General features: G+C 42.4%; 1 protein-coding gene across 2 annotated transcripts in view; it reads right to left on the bottom strand.

Moving 5' to 3' along the window:
* The window catches only part of GRIA3 (glutamate ionotropic receptor AMPA type subunit 3), a 389,236-nt gene that overhangs the window by 81,028 nt on the left and 291,653 nt on the right, over positions 1-16,555 (bottom strand). The window contains exon 11 of one of the 2 annotated variants that reach the window (XR_012781217.1): positions 2,505-3,793. Coding sequence is in view for 1 of the 2 variants with exons in the window: in XM_075539616.1 (XP_075395731.1) it covers positions 3,417-3,793 (377 nt within the window). In the remaining variant the exon portion in view is untranslated. The remainder of the gene's footprint in view (positions 1-2,504; positions 3,794-16,555) is intronic. The other variant, XM_075539616.1, reaches the window with a different exon arrangement.

The following is a 16,555-nucleotide window of genomic DNA, read 5'->3' as shown; positions in this document are numbered from 1 at the left end:
TCCTGGAATTGCTGTAATTCTGGAAAAAGTCAGAGTGTACAAAGGATATCCACATCCTAGGCTTTCTGGTGAGCTTGAATTCTAAGTGTGGCCATTAAACAGAAATAAAGTATCATGTGGTGTTTTCAGCCAAGGCAAGCACAAATCTTAAGAGTACAACTATGTTATTATCAGGTATGTCTAAATCGGCTAATGGAGAAACACCTTCTAATGGTGATTGCTGCTACACAATTGAGCACAAATATATAACTAACAGAGCTCTCAAGGCAAGGAGAAACATGTTTTCTACTTAATGGTAAATAATAAATATGATCAGAACAATAATATCTTATCAAGAGGCTTAAAGATATAATTTCTTTGGAAAGACACAAAGGACACTTTGAAGGAGGGATTGCCCACATGGCAGAAAATGTACAGCTCATGAAGGCAATAATCTACTACTCAGAACCACAATCAGGATAATACCTCTAAACCAAACCCCACACCGAACTCTTGACTGATGAGTTGATTCTGACTCCTAGAGACCCTATAGGGCAGAATAGAACTGGCCTCTAGGGTTTCCGAGGCTGCAAACCTTTAGGGAAGCAGATTGTCACCTAGCACCCGAGGTGTTGGATCTGCTGACCTTTCAGATGGCAGCCAAGGGCTTCACCACTGCACCCCGCAGGGTTCTTCGAGGCGTTTGAGACCACAGGCAGAGCCGTCTCATTACCGAGTGGCCTTATGACTAGCATCGTCCAAAAGTCGAACAACGTAAAGTGGAAAACCGAAGAGGACCTGGCACACCATAAGGGCAATGCTTGGTAAAACTTTTGTGATATATATACGTGTGTACTGAGTCATGATGGAAAATTTATTTCTGACTGTGGGCCATGGTTAAAAACAAAACAAAAACAGAGCACTACTCTAGGATCATACCAGCTGTAGTACAATAAAATCTGTATCTTGGACAACAGCACTTGACATAGCCGAGTGCCACAGAAGAGCCATAGCTTAAATTCTGCGACAAAATAAAAATTTATAGATCTGCCCAGCTTCTCATTTTTAGACCCCCATCTTTAAGTAATTACACAACAAAGTGCTATATCTAAATGCTCCCATGGATGCAGAGTACCTAGATCGCTCAGAAACTCTAGTTTCATTAACAATGACTCCCAGATAGTAGGGCAAAATGACACATATGCAAAGCACAAAAAGAACAGGGAGACTGAGGAGAGGGGAACAGTGTGGCAGCGAACCAACATGCGTCAGCGCATCAGGCTGGTTCCACACGTGCTACGTTAAAAAGCTGCCCCACACTGAAGATGAAGCCTCATGAGTTGTGCTCAAAAGCTTCATCTGAAAATGTTTTGTGTTCCAAGTGGATATGCTCAAAATGAAGTGTGCTGTTCTACATAAAAGTCCCTATATGCTTCCATAATTTATTCAGGTCTATTTAAATTAATGTTTGATTTTACCAAGAATAAAAGCCCTTTAATGTCAGAAATACCGTTTTGAAATGACAACAATGTTGCATTTGCCTGTAATATTTTATGATTGTGAACACACCGCCCTTTCTTTTTGGGGTGAGCTATCATTTTCAAGGGGCAGGGGCCAGGGCACGCACATATGGTATTTTTAGCAGCTTTACTAAAATAATTTGAATACTATAAAATTCGCCAGCATAAGCATAAAATTAGATAACTTTAAATAGATTTAGGGTTGTGTAACCATCACCCCAATCTAGTTTGTAATATTTTCCTCATCCCTCAAAGTTTCCCGTACCCCTTTGTAGTTCATCCCTGTTGGGCTGGGGCTAGGATAAGGTGAATGGGCATTTGCCTCACACACACAAGTTAAGGGGACAAAAATTAGTAATCCAGAGAAATCATATTCCAATGCAATATTTTAAAAACCAAAATGAATGCAGAAAAGCCACGATGAACAAAATGGCAAAATTTCCAATGAAGACTAAATTCAACCCTTCACTTGGGCTACTCCGTCTGTGTTGCCTAGAGGTTAGCGCTTTATTGGAAAGTAGCTGTGCTCAAACACCTGGAGCCAGCAAAGCTGCCATTTGCTGCTGCTGGATGGACATCTGGGTAGGGAGGTGCCTTATAAGTCCAGACCAGTTCCAAGCCAGCCCTGTGTTTGCTTTCCACAGGGCCTTTTCCGCTCTCCTGTGCACATATGCCAGGGCTATGGGAACAGTGTGGCTCCTCTCTAGATTGCCTCTGGGCATGCTTCCAGCCTTAGCCAACGATCTTTTGGCTCCAACCACAACAGCCAACTCAGGCTGTTAGGGTTGACCCTTGACATGACTTTCCTCATTTGTCAGGCTTCTAGAAATGTCTTTCACTGTCACATGGCTGAATGTGGGCACTGCCCATGCCCCAAATTAAGAGAACCCATTTGAGAGCACTGGACTCGCCGTGCTCCGGCAGAACCTCCCTGCAGACCATCTGACTGGCTATGAAAATAAGAGCTTCCCCATGGCAGAACACCACAAACTCCCATGTTCTTACCTGAAGTTCAGTCATTTTTCAAGCACGGAGTGTCATTTTTCTTGATTTCCAGGGTGCTGAAATGTTGTTTTGTTTTAAAATCAACTCTGTCCGGTTTTAAGGTTGCTTTTGGGGAATAGAATTTTTCCATCACATCACTAGGCCATAGTTGGAAGTCTTGCTTCATATCCCGTGTTTTCCTTACAAACTCACCACCACATATTTCATATTGGCTGTTGATGCGGGTTGGTGAGGTCCAGGATGTAGCTCGAAGGTGGTGAATTTCCAATCAACCACCTGCACATAATCTAAAGCCTCAACATGCCTTTTCCTTTGTCAGCAATGATGAAAGTCCAGTATTAAAGATTCATTGTTTTGGGAAATGACTTAAGTAAGTTATTCTGGGAAAGTAGGGAGCAGTTCCTTGTAGGCAGGCCTGGGCAGGACACTACAATGGGGTGTTCTAGGTACACAGAGGGCAAAACTCACAAAAGGGGGACACTGCCAAGGGAAGGTGGGAGGGTTTACAGATGAGCATTCTCTCAACACTTTTGTCTAGCTCCAATCTCCAGACAAAGGAGCAAATGGTTTAGCTCATTTAACGAGGAAAGCACACCTACTTGACCTGATTGAAATTGTGTCATACGAAGCTGGCAATATTGGCTTTATCCAGAGCTGAAATGCTTGTTATTATCTGTCTATCTGCTACATGGACAAGTATATGATAACGCAGATATATGGAAGACATTCAAAACAACATGACTGACACACTCACTTCATGGATCCAAGCAAACAATATGTTCTGATAAATGTCATCAATGAATGGAATGTTAAATGAAACAAATTTGGGCTTGAGATGGGCGAATCAGATGTACATGGAGGGAGTATGGCCACACATTGTAAAGAGGCGTCAGGTATGACATGGAAACAAACCTGGGAGAAATATCACATCCTTGCTGCATAAAGGCACCCAAGGAAAACCAAAGACTGTTAAATATTCCGAATTCATTTGGAGGGTCTGGAGGGCTTTGCGGGTCACGGGGTTCTTCATTGTTGTCTTCCAAGTGCCATTCGTAAGGGCTGAATCTGCTGACTAGGAAAAGAACGACACTGACTCCGATGTAAGCAAAGACGATGCACATCCAGATCTCGTAGGCCAAGGGATCCAGAAAGGAGAATACGCCTGGTTTTGATTTCTGAGGCTTCTTTATCATGATGGAGATGCCCAGGCTCATAAAGGGCTTTGAAAAATCTATGACTTCTTCACGGACCAGTGTTATAGTGAGTGGAGCAACAGCTATATCAGCTCTCTGGAAAACAAACAAGAAAAACAAACAAAAAAACACCAAAAACCCCATGACTTTCAGAGTCTGCACTTGTTATTTTTTCACTTAATATACATCTGGTGGAGAGATGAAGTTAGAAATCACTACAACCAAGGTACTTACCAGTGAGCGTAGTGGAATTCACTGGATTCTACAGTACTTGAACTGGGCGATGGTAAAGAAAGGACACTGGCTGTTTGTCCTCTGAGACCTATGGGCTTAGGGTAACTAAGCCATGCTTCTTCCTAAAAATTATTTTTACAACCATGCAACTCAATTTTTCCTGGTGACATAGCACTATATAACTCTGTTTTCTTATTTTTTATGTTCTTATGTCTCAGACTGGAGATTTCTGTGGGGCAAGCATAATAGTCTATACTAATTTCCCCCCCACTTCTGTTTCTGACTTTTTAAAAAGTTTTATTGGCATGCCCGTCACACACACGTGTTTTCATCATCCATTGATATGAAGAAGGGGTGTACAATCCTCACCACATTCCTCTTGTAGGCGTTGTCAGAACCCTCATTTGCTCCTGTCATGTCCCTCCAAAAACCCCCCTCCAAATTCGCTGCCATCGAGTCAGCGTGGACTCAGAGTGACACCATGTACTACAGAGTGATTCTGCCCTTGTGTGTTTCTGAGGCTGTAACTCTTTACAGGAGAAGAATGCACCATTTATCTCCCATGAAGTGGGTGGTGGGGTTTTGAATGGCTGACCTTGTGGTTAGCATCCCAAATGAATAGACAATAGAAAAACCTCAATAGAAGAAAGCAAAACATATTAAAAACGGAAACACCTTTAAAATGAGTCAAAGGGGATATCCAGTGATAAGATATTACATTTCCATCTAACTATATCTGCCATGATTGACTTTACAATGCTCTCTGTCAGATTGCTAGGCTACTCACAGCCCTCCACTAGGCCAGAGGGGATCCACTGAAGGCTTCAGCCAGATGGGGACCTGGCAAATACATTTTGGGCTTCTACTGTCATCTTCAATCTTCAGCAAACTGAGTGTTCACAGTTTAAGTCTGGATACAATTCCATCTTTCAGATTTTATTATTTTTTGGGTCAGACAGGTTGGTGTGCTTCTTCCATGTGGACTTACTTGAAGCCTCACTTTGACGGTTGCTGATTTTAAGACAAGTCTTTAAGACCCCAGAAGCTAGTCTTTCTGATACCTGAGCACAATCTGCTTTTTTCACCACATTTTCCCCATAGTATCGATATCTGCGGGTGCACGCGTGCACACACACACACACACACACACACACACTACCACAAGGTATAACACAGGGCCCGAGAACTCAGTTAAATACTGATTATTTACTATCTTGACTCAGTACCATCAAGTCGATGCCATCTCAAAGTGACCTTGTAGGACAAAGGTAGAACTACCCCCTGTGAGTTTCCAAGACTGTAATTCTTTATGGGAGTAGAAAGCCCCATCTTTCTCCCATGGAATGGTTGGTGGTTTTGAACAGCTGACCTTGTGGATCTCAGTCCAACACATAATCACTACACCACCAGGGTCCTGGCGTTATCCTTAATTTACTTGTTTTAAAGTTAAAAACTTTTTATTGTGCATCAGGGGAAGTTTATAGAGCAGATCAGTTTTCCATTCAGCAATTCATATACATTTTGTTTCATGTAATTGATTGCCATCTGACAAGGTAACATCATCTGTCCCACTTTGTGTGTTTTCTAGTTCCACCCTCCTTCTTTCTAACCTTTATGAACTTTGTCCTTGGGTAAATGCTGACTTTCTATCTCAAATGGTTTATTATTCTAAGGTGTGTGTATCCTCCTAGTGTTATTGTTCCTTTCAAAGACTGGCAGAAAATTGATCCATGGATGGTGAGTTTGATTTCAGACCTGAAGGAGGATTAAGGATCATAATCTTGGTGATTTCACTAGTCTCTATGTAATCAACATGTCTAGTCTTTTTTAAAAAAGTATTTTGAGCCAGTCTGCCATGCCCATACAGAAAAAAACCTAGAAGGATAAAAAGAGCGAGGGACTAGACCACATAGTGGCACATCAAGCCATAAGGATGATGTCCCTGCATGGAGCTGCTAAGGCATAGAGAGGACTGTAGGACTGACAACAGCTAGAGACCTTATGTCCCTTTGCTGGAACATTCCATGACAGGGGACAATACTGGGGACACAGAGCAGGGAGTGAGTCTGGTTTGAAAACCCCACAGTGCTGTGAACCAAAAGGAGAACACAACAGATCAGCAACAGGAGCAAATCAAAGCCACAACCCCCCAGGAGCCCCTAAATAGACTCTAGGCGAGGAGGGGCAACTCCCAGAACCCCTCAGGACTGGTGGGGAGATAGTCATAAAGGTCAGTGAACAGACATGGAATTATGCACACTATTTCAGGGGATTTTTGCTAGATTTTTTTCTTTCTTCGTTTTCTCCCCCTCTTTTAAACTTAATCTTTTGTTTTCTTTTTGTTTTGCCTCTGTTATTGTTATTTTGCTGACCTATATAAGATAGGCATGGGAAACAAGCCTGAGGGGAAAGCAATGGGACCGACGGTTCTGGAGGGACTTTGGGGGAAGAGGAGGCTCAGGGAAAGAAGTGGGGAGCAGGGGAACAACTAGAAAATTAAAAGCAACAATGAGGAGGATGTAGAGATCCCTGTGGTGCTGGAACAATAGCAATCTAGTTGTGAGGAATTACTAAGAGGCAGAAGAAAGGTGAGCATGATGGTGGGGCAGGAGGAAGGTAAAAGGAAACAGAGGAAAGATCCAGGAAGCAAAGCCATGGATACAGGTATAAACATAGGTGTGCACTTTTGTGAATATATTAATTCATAAAAAATAGAGAGGTATTGGCCTATGTACTTATAGGGCAATACATTGAGAAAGTAGATGGACTTTGGACCTCTGCTCAAGCACTCCCTCAACACGAGAATACTTTGTTTTAACAACCTGGAATTCTGTCATGCTCACCCTCCCAACACGATCAACGAAGACAAAATGGGTACAGACGTAAATGTGGTGAAGAAAGATGATGGTTCCTGGCTATCAAAAGATATAGCATCTGGGGTTTTAAAGACTTGAAGCTACAGAGAAGCAACAAGCCCACATGGAAGAAGCACACCAGCCTGTGTGATTGTGAGGTATTAACCAAATCAGGTAACAGGCACCAGACGACCCCAAACGAAACCCCAAAACCCATATTGTTGAGAACGAGGGGGAATGGAGCAAAAACCCAAAACCCATCTGTAGACAGTGGGACCTACCCTTTCACATGGGTCATAAGGAAGGGATTAGTCAACCAGGGTGCAGTGGAGCACCGATGAAACACACAATATTCCTCTGGTTCCTCAAGGCTTCCTCACCCCCCACTATCATGACCCCAATACTGCCTTTCACTGCAGGCTAGACCAGAGCATGTGCACAGGTACAGATAAGAGATAAGAGCTCACGAAACACGGAATCCAGGAACAGGACTGGGAGTAGCGATACCAGAAGGGTACAGGGAAGATGGGAACAGGAGGGGAGGAAGGGGGACCTGATTGAGATGATTGACACATAAGCACACACTCCCCCTCCAGGGGGATGGGAAGGGAGGCAGCGCTTGGTGTAAGATAGGAAAATAATAATTTATCAAGGGGTCATGAGGGTGGGGGGGAGGGAGGGGATAAAAGAGGAGCTGATACCAAGGGCTCAAATAGAAAGTAAATGTCTAGAAATAATGATGGCAACCTATGCACAAATATGCTTGATATAATTGATGTATGGATTGCTATATGTGCTATTTTAAGAGCTCCAATAAAATGATCTTTTAAAAAATGATCTTTTAATAATAAAAACAATAGAAAGGCTCATCTTTTTTTTCCCATAAATCATTTCATTGGGGTCTCTTAACAGCTCTTCACTGATGAGCTTTTAAGACTCCAGTGAACTACTCACCAGAGGAGGTTGTAGAACATTGTCTTTGTGGACCATGTTCTTCCAATTGAGACTATGGCATCCCTTGAGACTATGGTCCTGAGCTCCTAGGCCCAAGGACTTATTCTCATAAGGTGTTTGACTGTGCCTAAGACATTCTTATAATTTCTCCCCTGTGTGTTCCACCAAATTCAGGGATATATTTGCGGGCAAGTTAAATATCCACATACAAATATCCTTTGTCAAACCCATATCTACTTATAGGCATGCTCCTGCTCTGCCTCCCACACCTGATCAGTCTTTGCCTCTATCCATCTATTCCTAGATCACTGCTCTGTCAGCCCTCTTGGATAATCAAGGGTAATCTTCATTCATATTTTTAAAGTCTGTAACATTAGTTAAAAGAGCTCTGGAGGGAGTGTGGGTTAAGCAATTGGGTTGTTAACTGCAAGGTCAGTGATTTAAAATTTACCAACCATCCTGAGGGCAAAAGATGAAGCTGTATATTTTGGTAATTGCTTTCGGGTCTTGGAAACCCTGTGTTGTGGTTTTACTCTGTCCCACATAAGGTCGCTATGAGCTGGGATGGACTTAATGGCAGTGGGTAAGTGGTGCAGCAGTGACAGCACTGGGTGGAATGTCAGTGGTTTGAACCTACCAACCACTCCATGCTTCCAAGAAATAAATTTACCCGAAGACCCTGAGAAACACTGGAGGCACAATGCGGGAACTATGCCTGATCTGACCCCACCACACGGAGGCAAAGCACTAAGGGCGTGGAAGAGAGCAGCAAGGGGAGCAAAGCAATGAAGTCCCCGAGGAATTCCAAATATAAACTTCTGGGGCAGGGCATGGCACCCCATCAGACTCTACTGGAAAACAGACCTGACACTGTTTACAGTAGAATCCTGGTATTCGACCTCATCAGTACTCTACATCATCGGATTTCGAAATAAAACATTGGAATCCGACCAGACACACGTGATTCTTGTAAACAAAGCAGATCGTGTTTTGGTCACTCAGCATTAGTTAGCATTGTTAGTATGCATTGCTTAGACCTTTTGTGGCTGTGTTCCACGCGTTTTTGCTATAATTTTCTTAGTTTTGGTGGCTTTTCATACTGTTTTTAGATTAAAAAAACATGGGTCCGAAGAAAGAGCTTTTTTTGAGAAGAATCATCATGGTAAGGAACTGGTTAACTATGCTATGGATATTGTTGATAATTTAGTAAATCCTTTTAGGAAACAATTAAGGAAACGCCAAACGCAGACCACATTATACAGATATTTAGAGAAAGCCATCCATATCCTAGTGAAAAAAGGCAAAGAAGGGAAAAAGCTCCTGAAAAGCAGCTACCAGTTGATTTGATGGAAGGGGATTCCCCTTCCAAACAGCAACTCTCTCTCCATCCCTCCTCTCCACATTCATGTCCACAGATCCAAGTCCTCATCCATCTCAAGGTATGGGTCATACTGTAGTTGTTAAAAACGTTTAAAATATTGTGCTTCTTATTGAAATTATATTATTTAACTCTGAACTTATTTACTTTGAAATTCCTGTGTAATGTTTTCTATAACAAGACAAGGTTAGGGTAAACACTTGGTGGTCAAGAATGGATTAATCTGTTTTCAGTTAGTTCTTCTGGAAAAAATTCACTGGGAACTCGACTGCATCGCATCTCGATGCTCTTTCTAGAACAAATTAGCATTGAGGTCTGGGGTTCGACTGTATAAGCTTTTCTTGTTGTTTTTTGTTTTGTGTTTATGATTGTTTTTGAATGTCTATCTAGATATGATAGGCAGGATAAACAATTTGGAGGAGAAAACAATGGGATCGTTGGTTGTGGGGAGAGGGGAAATGGAAGAGTGTGAGACAAGGGAAAGAAAGGGGAAGCCAATAAATCCAGGGACAAGAGAAAAACAAGTGATCCAAAATTAATGGCAAGGAGGGCATAGGATGCCTGGTGGGGCTTGATCAAGTGCAATGTAACCAAGAGGAATTAATGAAAGCCAAATAATGTTCGAACATGATAATGGGATGAGAGGAAAGTAAAAGGAAATAGAGGAAAGAACTAAAAGGCAATGGACAGTTATAGAGGTATAAATACAGGTACGTACATATGTCAATATATTTATATAGAATGATAGGAAAATAGATTTATGTACATATATTTGTATATGTTAACATTGTGGTAGCAGATGGACATTGGGCATCTAATCAAGTACTCTCTCAATGCAAGAACAATTTGTTCTAATAACACGGCATTCTGTGATGCTCACCTTTCCCGACATGATCGCTGAAGACAAAATGTGTGCATAAGCAAATGTGGTGAAGAAAGCTGCTGGTGTCCAGCTATCAAAAGATATAGCATCTGGGGTCTTAAAGGCTTGAAGATAAACAAGCAATCATCTAGGTAAGAAGCAACAAAGTCCACATGGAAGAAGCACACTAGCCTATGTGATCATGAGGTATTGATGGGATCAGGTATCAGGCATCAAAGAACTAGAACAAAAAACTATATTGATGTGAATGAGGGGGAGGGAAGAATGGAGACCCAAAGCCCATCTTCAGACAGTTGGACACCACTTCATAGAAGGGTCACAAGGAAGAGATTAGCCAGTCAGGGTGCAGTATAGCACTGATGAAAAATAAAACTTTCCTCTAGTTCTTTACTGCTTCCTCCTCCACACTATCATTATCTCAATTCTGTCTTACAAATCTGGCTAGACCAGAGGATATACACTGGTACAGATCTGAGCTGGAAACACAGGAAATCCAGGACAGTCGAACCCCTCAGGACTAATAATGAGAGTAACAATACTAGGAGGATAAGGGGAGGGTGAAGGGAAAAACGGAACCGATCACAATGATCTACATTATAACCCCCTTTCTGGGGGATGGACAACAGAAAAGTGGGTGAAGAGGGACATCAGACAGTGTAAGACATGAAAAAAAAAAGAATTTATAAATTATGAAGAGTTCATGAGGGAGGGAGGGGGAAAATGAGGAGCTGATACCAAGAGCTAAAGTAGAAAGACAATATTTTGAGAATGATGATGGCAGCATATGTACAAATGTGCTTGACACAAAGGATGTCTGTATGGATTGTGATAAGAGCTGTAAGAGCCCCCAACAAAATGATTTCAAAAAAAAGATGGAAGAAAGAACTTTACAAAGGCTAGCACAATGGCTTGAAAGCTTGACATTATCTGGGTCTAACCACGAAATTAGATGGAGCAAATGAGCGAAAAACCTAAAAAAATGAAAAGACTTAGTGGGCAGTGAGTCAATACTCCCGAGGGAGGTACACTTGTGCAAAGGAGGGTGAGAATGGTTGCACAATTTGAAGAAAGGGGTCAATGTCACTGAGTTGTAAAACCAGAATCCATTGTTTCTACTGTCTACAGTCTGAATGACAACAAAAAATAGATAATTAAATGAGGAAAATGTTTTAAATCTGACTGGGGTGATGATTGTACAACTCTTCTTGATGTGTTTGAACTACTGAATTGTATGTTATGCAAATTATATGCCAAGGTAACCATAGAAAAAAGTGTTTATTAAAAAAACCCAAAATGTCAGGGATAACACTGGAACACAGTGTAGGAATTGTGCCCAATCTGATCCCACCACACTGAGGCAAAACACGAAGGGTGTGGAACAGAACAGCAAGGGGACCAGAGCAATCAAGACCCGAGGGATTACCAAAAATAGACTTTGGGGCCAGGTGTTGGCACCCCATCAGACTTAACTGGGAAACACTCCTAAAGGCCAACAGTCCTTGAACTAACTACAAGCTTTACTTTTTTTGTTGTTCTTGTGTTGTGCTTTTGTCATTGGCTTTTTGTTGTTGCTGTTTTGTTTTCTTTTGTTGCTTGGTTTTGCTCTGTCTTGTTTTTGTGCATGGTTTTATCTCTGCAGGTCTGTCTAAATAAGATAGGCTGGATGAAAAATCTGGAGGAGGAAACAACAGGAACAACAGTTCCAGGGGGACATAGGAGAGAGGGAGGTGGGGGGAAAGAAAGTGGTGATAACAAACCCAGGGACAAGGGAACAAAAGGTGATCCAAATCAGTGGTGAGGAGGGTGTAGGAGTTCTGGTAGAGTGTGATCAAGGGTAATATAACAGAGGAATTACTATAACCCAAAAGAAAGTTGATCATGATAGTGGGACAGGAGTAAAGTAAAAGGAAATAGAGAAAAAAAAGTAGGGGGCAAAGGGCATTTATAGAGGTCTACATAAAGGCATGCACTTATGTAAATAAATAAATAAATATGGGGAAATAGATCTATGTGCATATATTTATAGGTTAAATATTAAGGTAGCAGATGGACACTGGGCCTCTATTCAAGAATGCTTTGTTCTATTAAACTGGCATTCCGTGATGCTCACCTTTTGGACACAATCGCGGAAGACAAAGTGGTTGTATAAGTAAATGTGGCGAAGAAAGCTGATGGTGCCCGGCTATCAAAAGATATTGTGTCTGGGGTCTTAAGGGCTTGAAGGTAAATAAGTGGCCATCTAGCTCAGAAACCACAAAGCCCACCAGCCTATGTGATTGTGAGGTGCCAAAGGGATCAGTTATCAGGTATCAAAGAACAAAAAATCATATCATTGTGTGTCCACCTCCCTGATATGATCACTGAAGACAAATAGGTACATAAGCATATGTGGTGAAGAAAGCTGATGCTGCCCAGCTATCAAAGGATATAGTTAGTGTCTGTGGTCTTAAGGGCTTGAAGGTAAACAAGCGGCCATCTAGATGAGAAGCAACAAAGCCCACATGGAAGAAGCACACTAGCCTGTGTGATCATGAGGTGTTGAAAGGATGAGGTATCAGGCATCAAAAAACAAAAAAAAAATCATATCATTGTGAATCAGGAGTGTGGAGTGGGGACCCAAAGCCCATCTGTTGGCAACTGAGCATCACCTTATGGAAGGGTGCAGTGTAGCAAAGATGAAACATACAACTTTCCTCTAGTTCCTAAATGCTTCCTCCCTACCCACTATCATGATCCCAATTCTACCTTACAAATCAGGCTAGAACAGAGGATGTACACTGGTACAGATAGGAGCTGGAAATACAGGGAATCCATGATGGATGACTCTTCAGGACCAGTGGTGAAAGTGGCGATACCGGGAGGGTTGAGGGAGGGTGGGGTAGAGAGGGGGAACTGATTATAAGGATGTACATATAACCTCCTCTCTGGGGGACAGACAACAGAAATATGGGTGAAGGGAGATGTCAGACAGTGTAAGATATGACAAAATTAAAATAGACAAATTATCAAGGGTCCATGAGGGATGGGGGAGTGGGGAGGGAGGGGAAAATGAGGAGCCGATACCAGGGTATTATGTGCAGAGCAAATATTTTGAGAATGTTGAGGGTAACGAATGTATAAATGTGCTTTACACAATTGATGTATGTATGGATTGTGATAAGACTTGTATGAGCCCCCAATAAAAGGATTTAAAATAAACAACACACCAAAAATGCATCAAAACCACCATCTCAACTATAAAGGCGGCTTTGTATTTCCAACTGGAAAGGTGTTGGCAATCCTCCAGATCTGGGGTTCTTCTTACTCAGCCCTTCAGGAAAAAGGGAGCCAGTGTTTCTACTCAATAGGCCTAGGTCTGCTCCCTTTTCTAAAAATAGAAATTGTCCTCTTGCTTTATTTCCACCAAAATCATGCATTCAGATTGATTACTAAGTGTAGCCACCTGCGTCCAGTGAGACTGGGAGGAGGAGGGTTTGTGACACTGAGCGATGAGTGGGGAGTTTAGAGGTGCTCACTTCCTGACATAGGAGCCTGGTGATGACACCTGAGGGGTGACAGCTAAAGGGCAACCCTCTTGCAGAGGACCCTGGCTGAGGCCCAGCACAGCTTTGGAAAAGGGTGACCCAAACTGGAGCAGCTGTGGATAAGATCCTCTGTGGCCTTGAGGTCGTGGTTACCTAGCCTGCCAAGTGGGCCACTAGAGGCTCCACAGTCTAGCCAGCTCCTACTGGTGATGGTTGAGGCCCACCGGGCTGGCTGGGGTCTGGGCTGTGGTTCCTGGTCCTGGGAGCCCCAAAGCCCCATCCTGTTTATGGCCTTGCCAATGACGAGGAAGCTGATGGTGATGTCATCAAGGTTGAACTTGTTTCAAACCCATGTGTGCGCCACCCTCAGCCGGTGGGTTGGCCTAGTTTTTTTGCTTTGAATTACAGAGTGACTCAAGCAGGTTAATAAATATTGCTTACTTGATTTCAGGGGAGAGGTAGAAAATAAAAGAAGCCGTGGCCTGCTAGCCTCAAGGTCAGCAGTTTGAATTCACCAGTTGCTCTGAGAGAGAAAGGCGAGGCTTTCTATGCCCTTACAGAATTAGTCTTACAAACCCACATGGACAGTTCTACCCTGTCCTAGACGGTTGCTGAGTCATCACTGACTGGCTGGATAGCAGTGAATTTTGTTTTTGATTTGGTGGAGACTAAACTAGTTAACATTTAGTTAGCCCTTACTCCACGTGGAGCACGGTGCTGAATACTTAAGCACCTTATACACCTATAAGCAGTCCTGGTGGCACTGCAAGGTGACTTGGTTGAGCCACAAGATCAGTGGTTCAAATCCACCAACAGTGTCTTCGAATTGGAGTTGGAATCCACTTGACGCAAGTAAGTTTTTACTGGTTGTGCTGACATTTGAAGGCGCCCAGGTGGCCTGTTTGGTAAGCATTGTACCACTAATGCTGAACCAGGCGGTTCAAACCTCCCAGCTGCTCTGAGGGAGAAAGAAGAGACTCTGCTCCCACAAAGATTTGCAGCCTCTATAAACATAGGCACATACATATGTTAATATATTAATACATAATTATAGGGGTATAGGTCTATGTACATATATTTATAGGTTGAGTATTAAGGTAGCAGAAAGCCATTGGGTCGCTACTGAAGTCCTTTCTCAAAGCAAGAACACTTTGTTCTAATAACCTGGCATTCTGTGACGCTCACCTTCCCAACACAATCATGGAAGCCAAAATGGGTGCATAAGCTAATGTGTTGAAGAAGAAAGCTGATAGTGCCGGGCTATCAGAAGATATAGCATCTGTTGTCTTAAATGCTTGAAGTTAAACAATTGTGCTCCATAGTTTTCAATGGCTGATTTTTAGAAGTGGAGAACCAGACCTTTCTTCCAACACACCTTAGGTGGACTCAAACCTCCAACCTTTCAGTTAGGAGCCAAGCAAGTGACCCATTTCACCACCGTGAGCTCTGTTTGCTCCACGTGCATCTGCAGTTGAGCTTCTGTTCCCTCTAATTTATTCAAATTCTTTCTTTAACAACATACTTGGTTACTAAATTCAAATCTGTACCCTCAGACACACCAACTGCTCTGGTGACCTGACCTGTCTTTGAAACTGAAGATTACATCTTCTCTTATTTCTTTGCATGTTTCTTCTTTGACTTTCATTTCAATTTTGTTTTCTCAATCAATTGGTACCCCTATAATCTAATTCTGGTACCTGGCTCCAGATAGAATCAATGAAGGTGTGTGAAAGAAGCAAGACTCTTTAAAGGTTGCCCTTCACTGTATCCTCCCACCTGAATTGCTAGCCTTGTCTGTGTGCCCTAGTTATACCTAAGGGGAGCTACAGATGAATCTCATCTAGTTTACCCTATTGCCTGAGGTGAGACCTGGTCATAGAAACAGAGGAGAATGGAATTGAGCTAGCTGGTTTGGCAGAGAGATTTTGTGGCAGCTGGCAACTGTTTTATCATGAGTACTTACTTCCTTCTCAGAGCCTGCAAGTGTCCCTCTGGTGTCATTCCCCATTTGAACTGATTTGAATTTAATTAATTTAACTAGTTTCTGTTTTATTATTATTATTTGGGGGCTTTTAGGATTGAGAACTCAAAGAGAAATTGCCTTGTCTTTGTTTAGGCAGGAAAAAGTAGAGGGCTTTTGTGTGAAAAAAATCACTTGGGACAGGAACTAAGGGAATTGGACTCTTTTCTGAGAAGCCTCCGTGGTTCAGTGGTTATAGTTGATAATTGAAAAGTTGGTGTTTCCTATAGAGTTACTATGAGCCCCAATCAATTTGATGGCCGTGGGTTTTGTTTTTTATTTTCAAGTCAATGAAGAAGAATCTTGACTTCTGAAAGAAAAACAAAACATATATACAAAAACTAATATCATAAGTGAAACCCAAATCCAAACACACTGTCATTGAGTTGACTGTGACTCCCAGGAATCCTATAGGACAGAGTAGAACTTCTCCTAAGGATTTCCAAGGTTATAGTCTCTTCCTCCCCAGGAGTAGCGCTGCTGGGTTGTACTGCTGTCCTTTTGGTTAGCAGTGGAGCACTTAACCACTGTGCCATTCTGATGCTTCAGTAATTGAAACATGCCCAGCTATATACTGTCAAGAGGTGGCTAGATAGACTATTTGTTGTTTAGCTCCCAGAACTCTCTGCCAAGAACAGATTTTTAGAGGAGGTCATTCCTAGTCTGCGGTGCTTTTGAAATCATTAATGACAACAGGAAGGATCTGTTCTCCTCAGGCACTTGCCTTTTCCCCTGTGCCTGGCATGTTTTGCCTTTTCTGAATTGGTGTTTTTTCCTCAGGAGATTTTTCAAAGAGCAAAGTTTGGTGTTTTTTTTTTGGTGGGTGCTCCTCCAATGAAGTTTTCAATGATGCCCCAAAACGAGACTCCAATGTAACCCCCTCCCAGGGGGTTAGGCAACAGACAGGAAGGTAAAGGGAGACACCGGACAGTGCAGGACATGAAAAAAAAATAATTTCTAAATTATCAAGGGTTCATGAGGGAGTAAGGGGGAGGGAGGTGAAAAAATGA

Source organism: Tenrec ecaudatus, chromosome X (assembly GCF_050624435.1).
Source record: "Tenrec ecaudatus isolate mTenEca1 chromosome X, mTenEca1.hap1, whole genome shotgun sequence".
NCBI lineage: Eukaryota > Metazoa > Chordata > Mammalia > Afrosoricida > Tenrecidae > Tenrec > Tenrec ecaudatus.
Note: the sequence above shows the minus strand (reverse complement) of the source record. Positions and strands in the feature narration are given on the sequence as shown.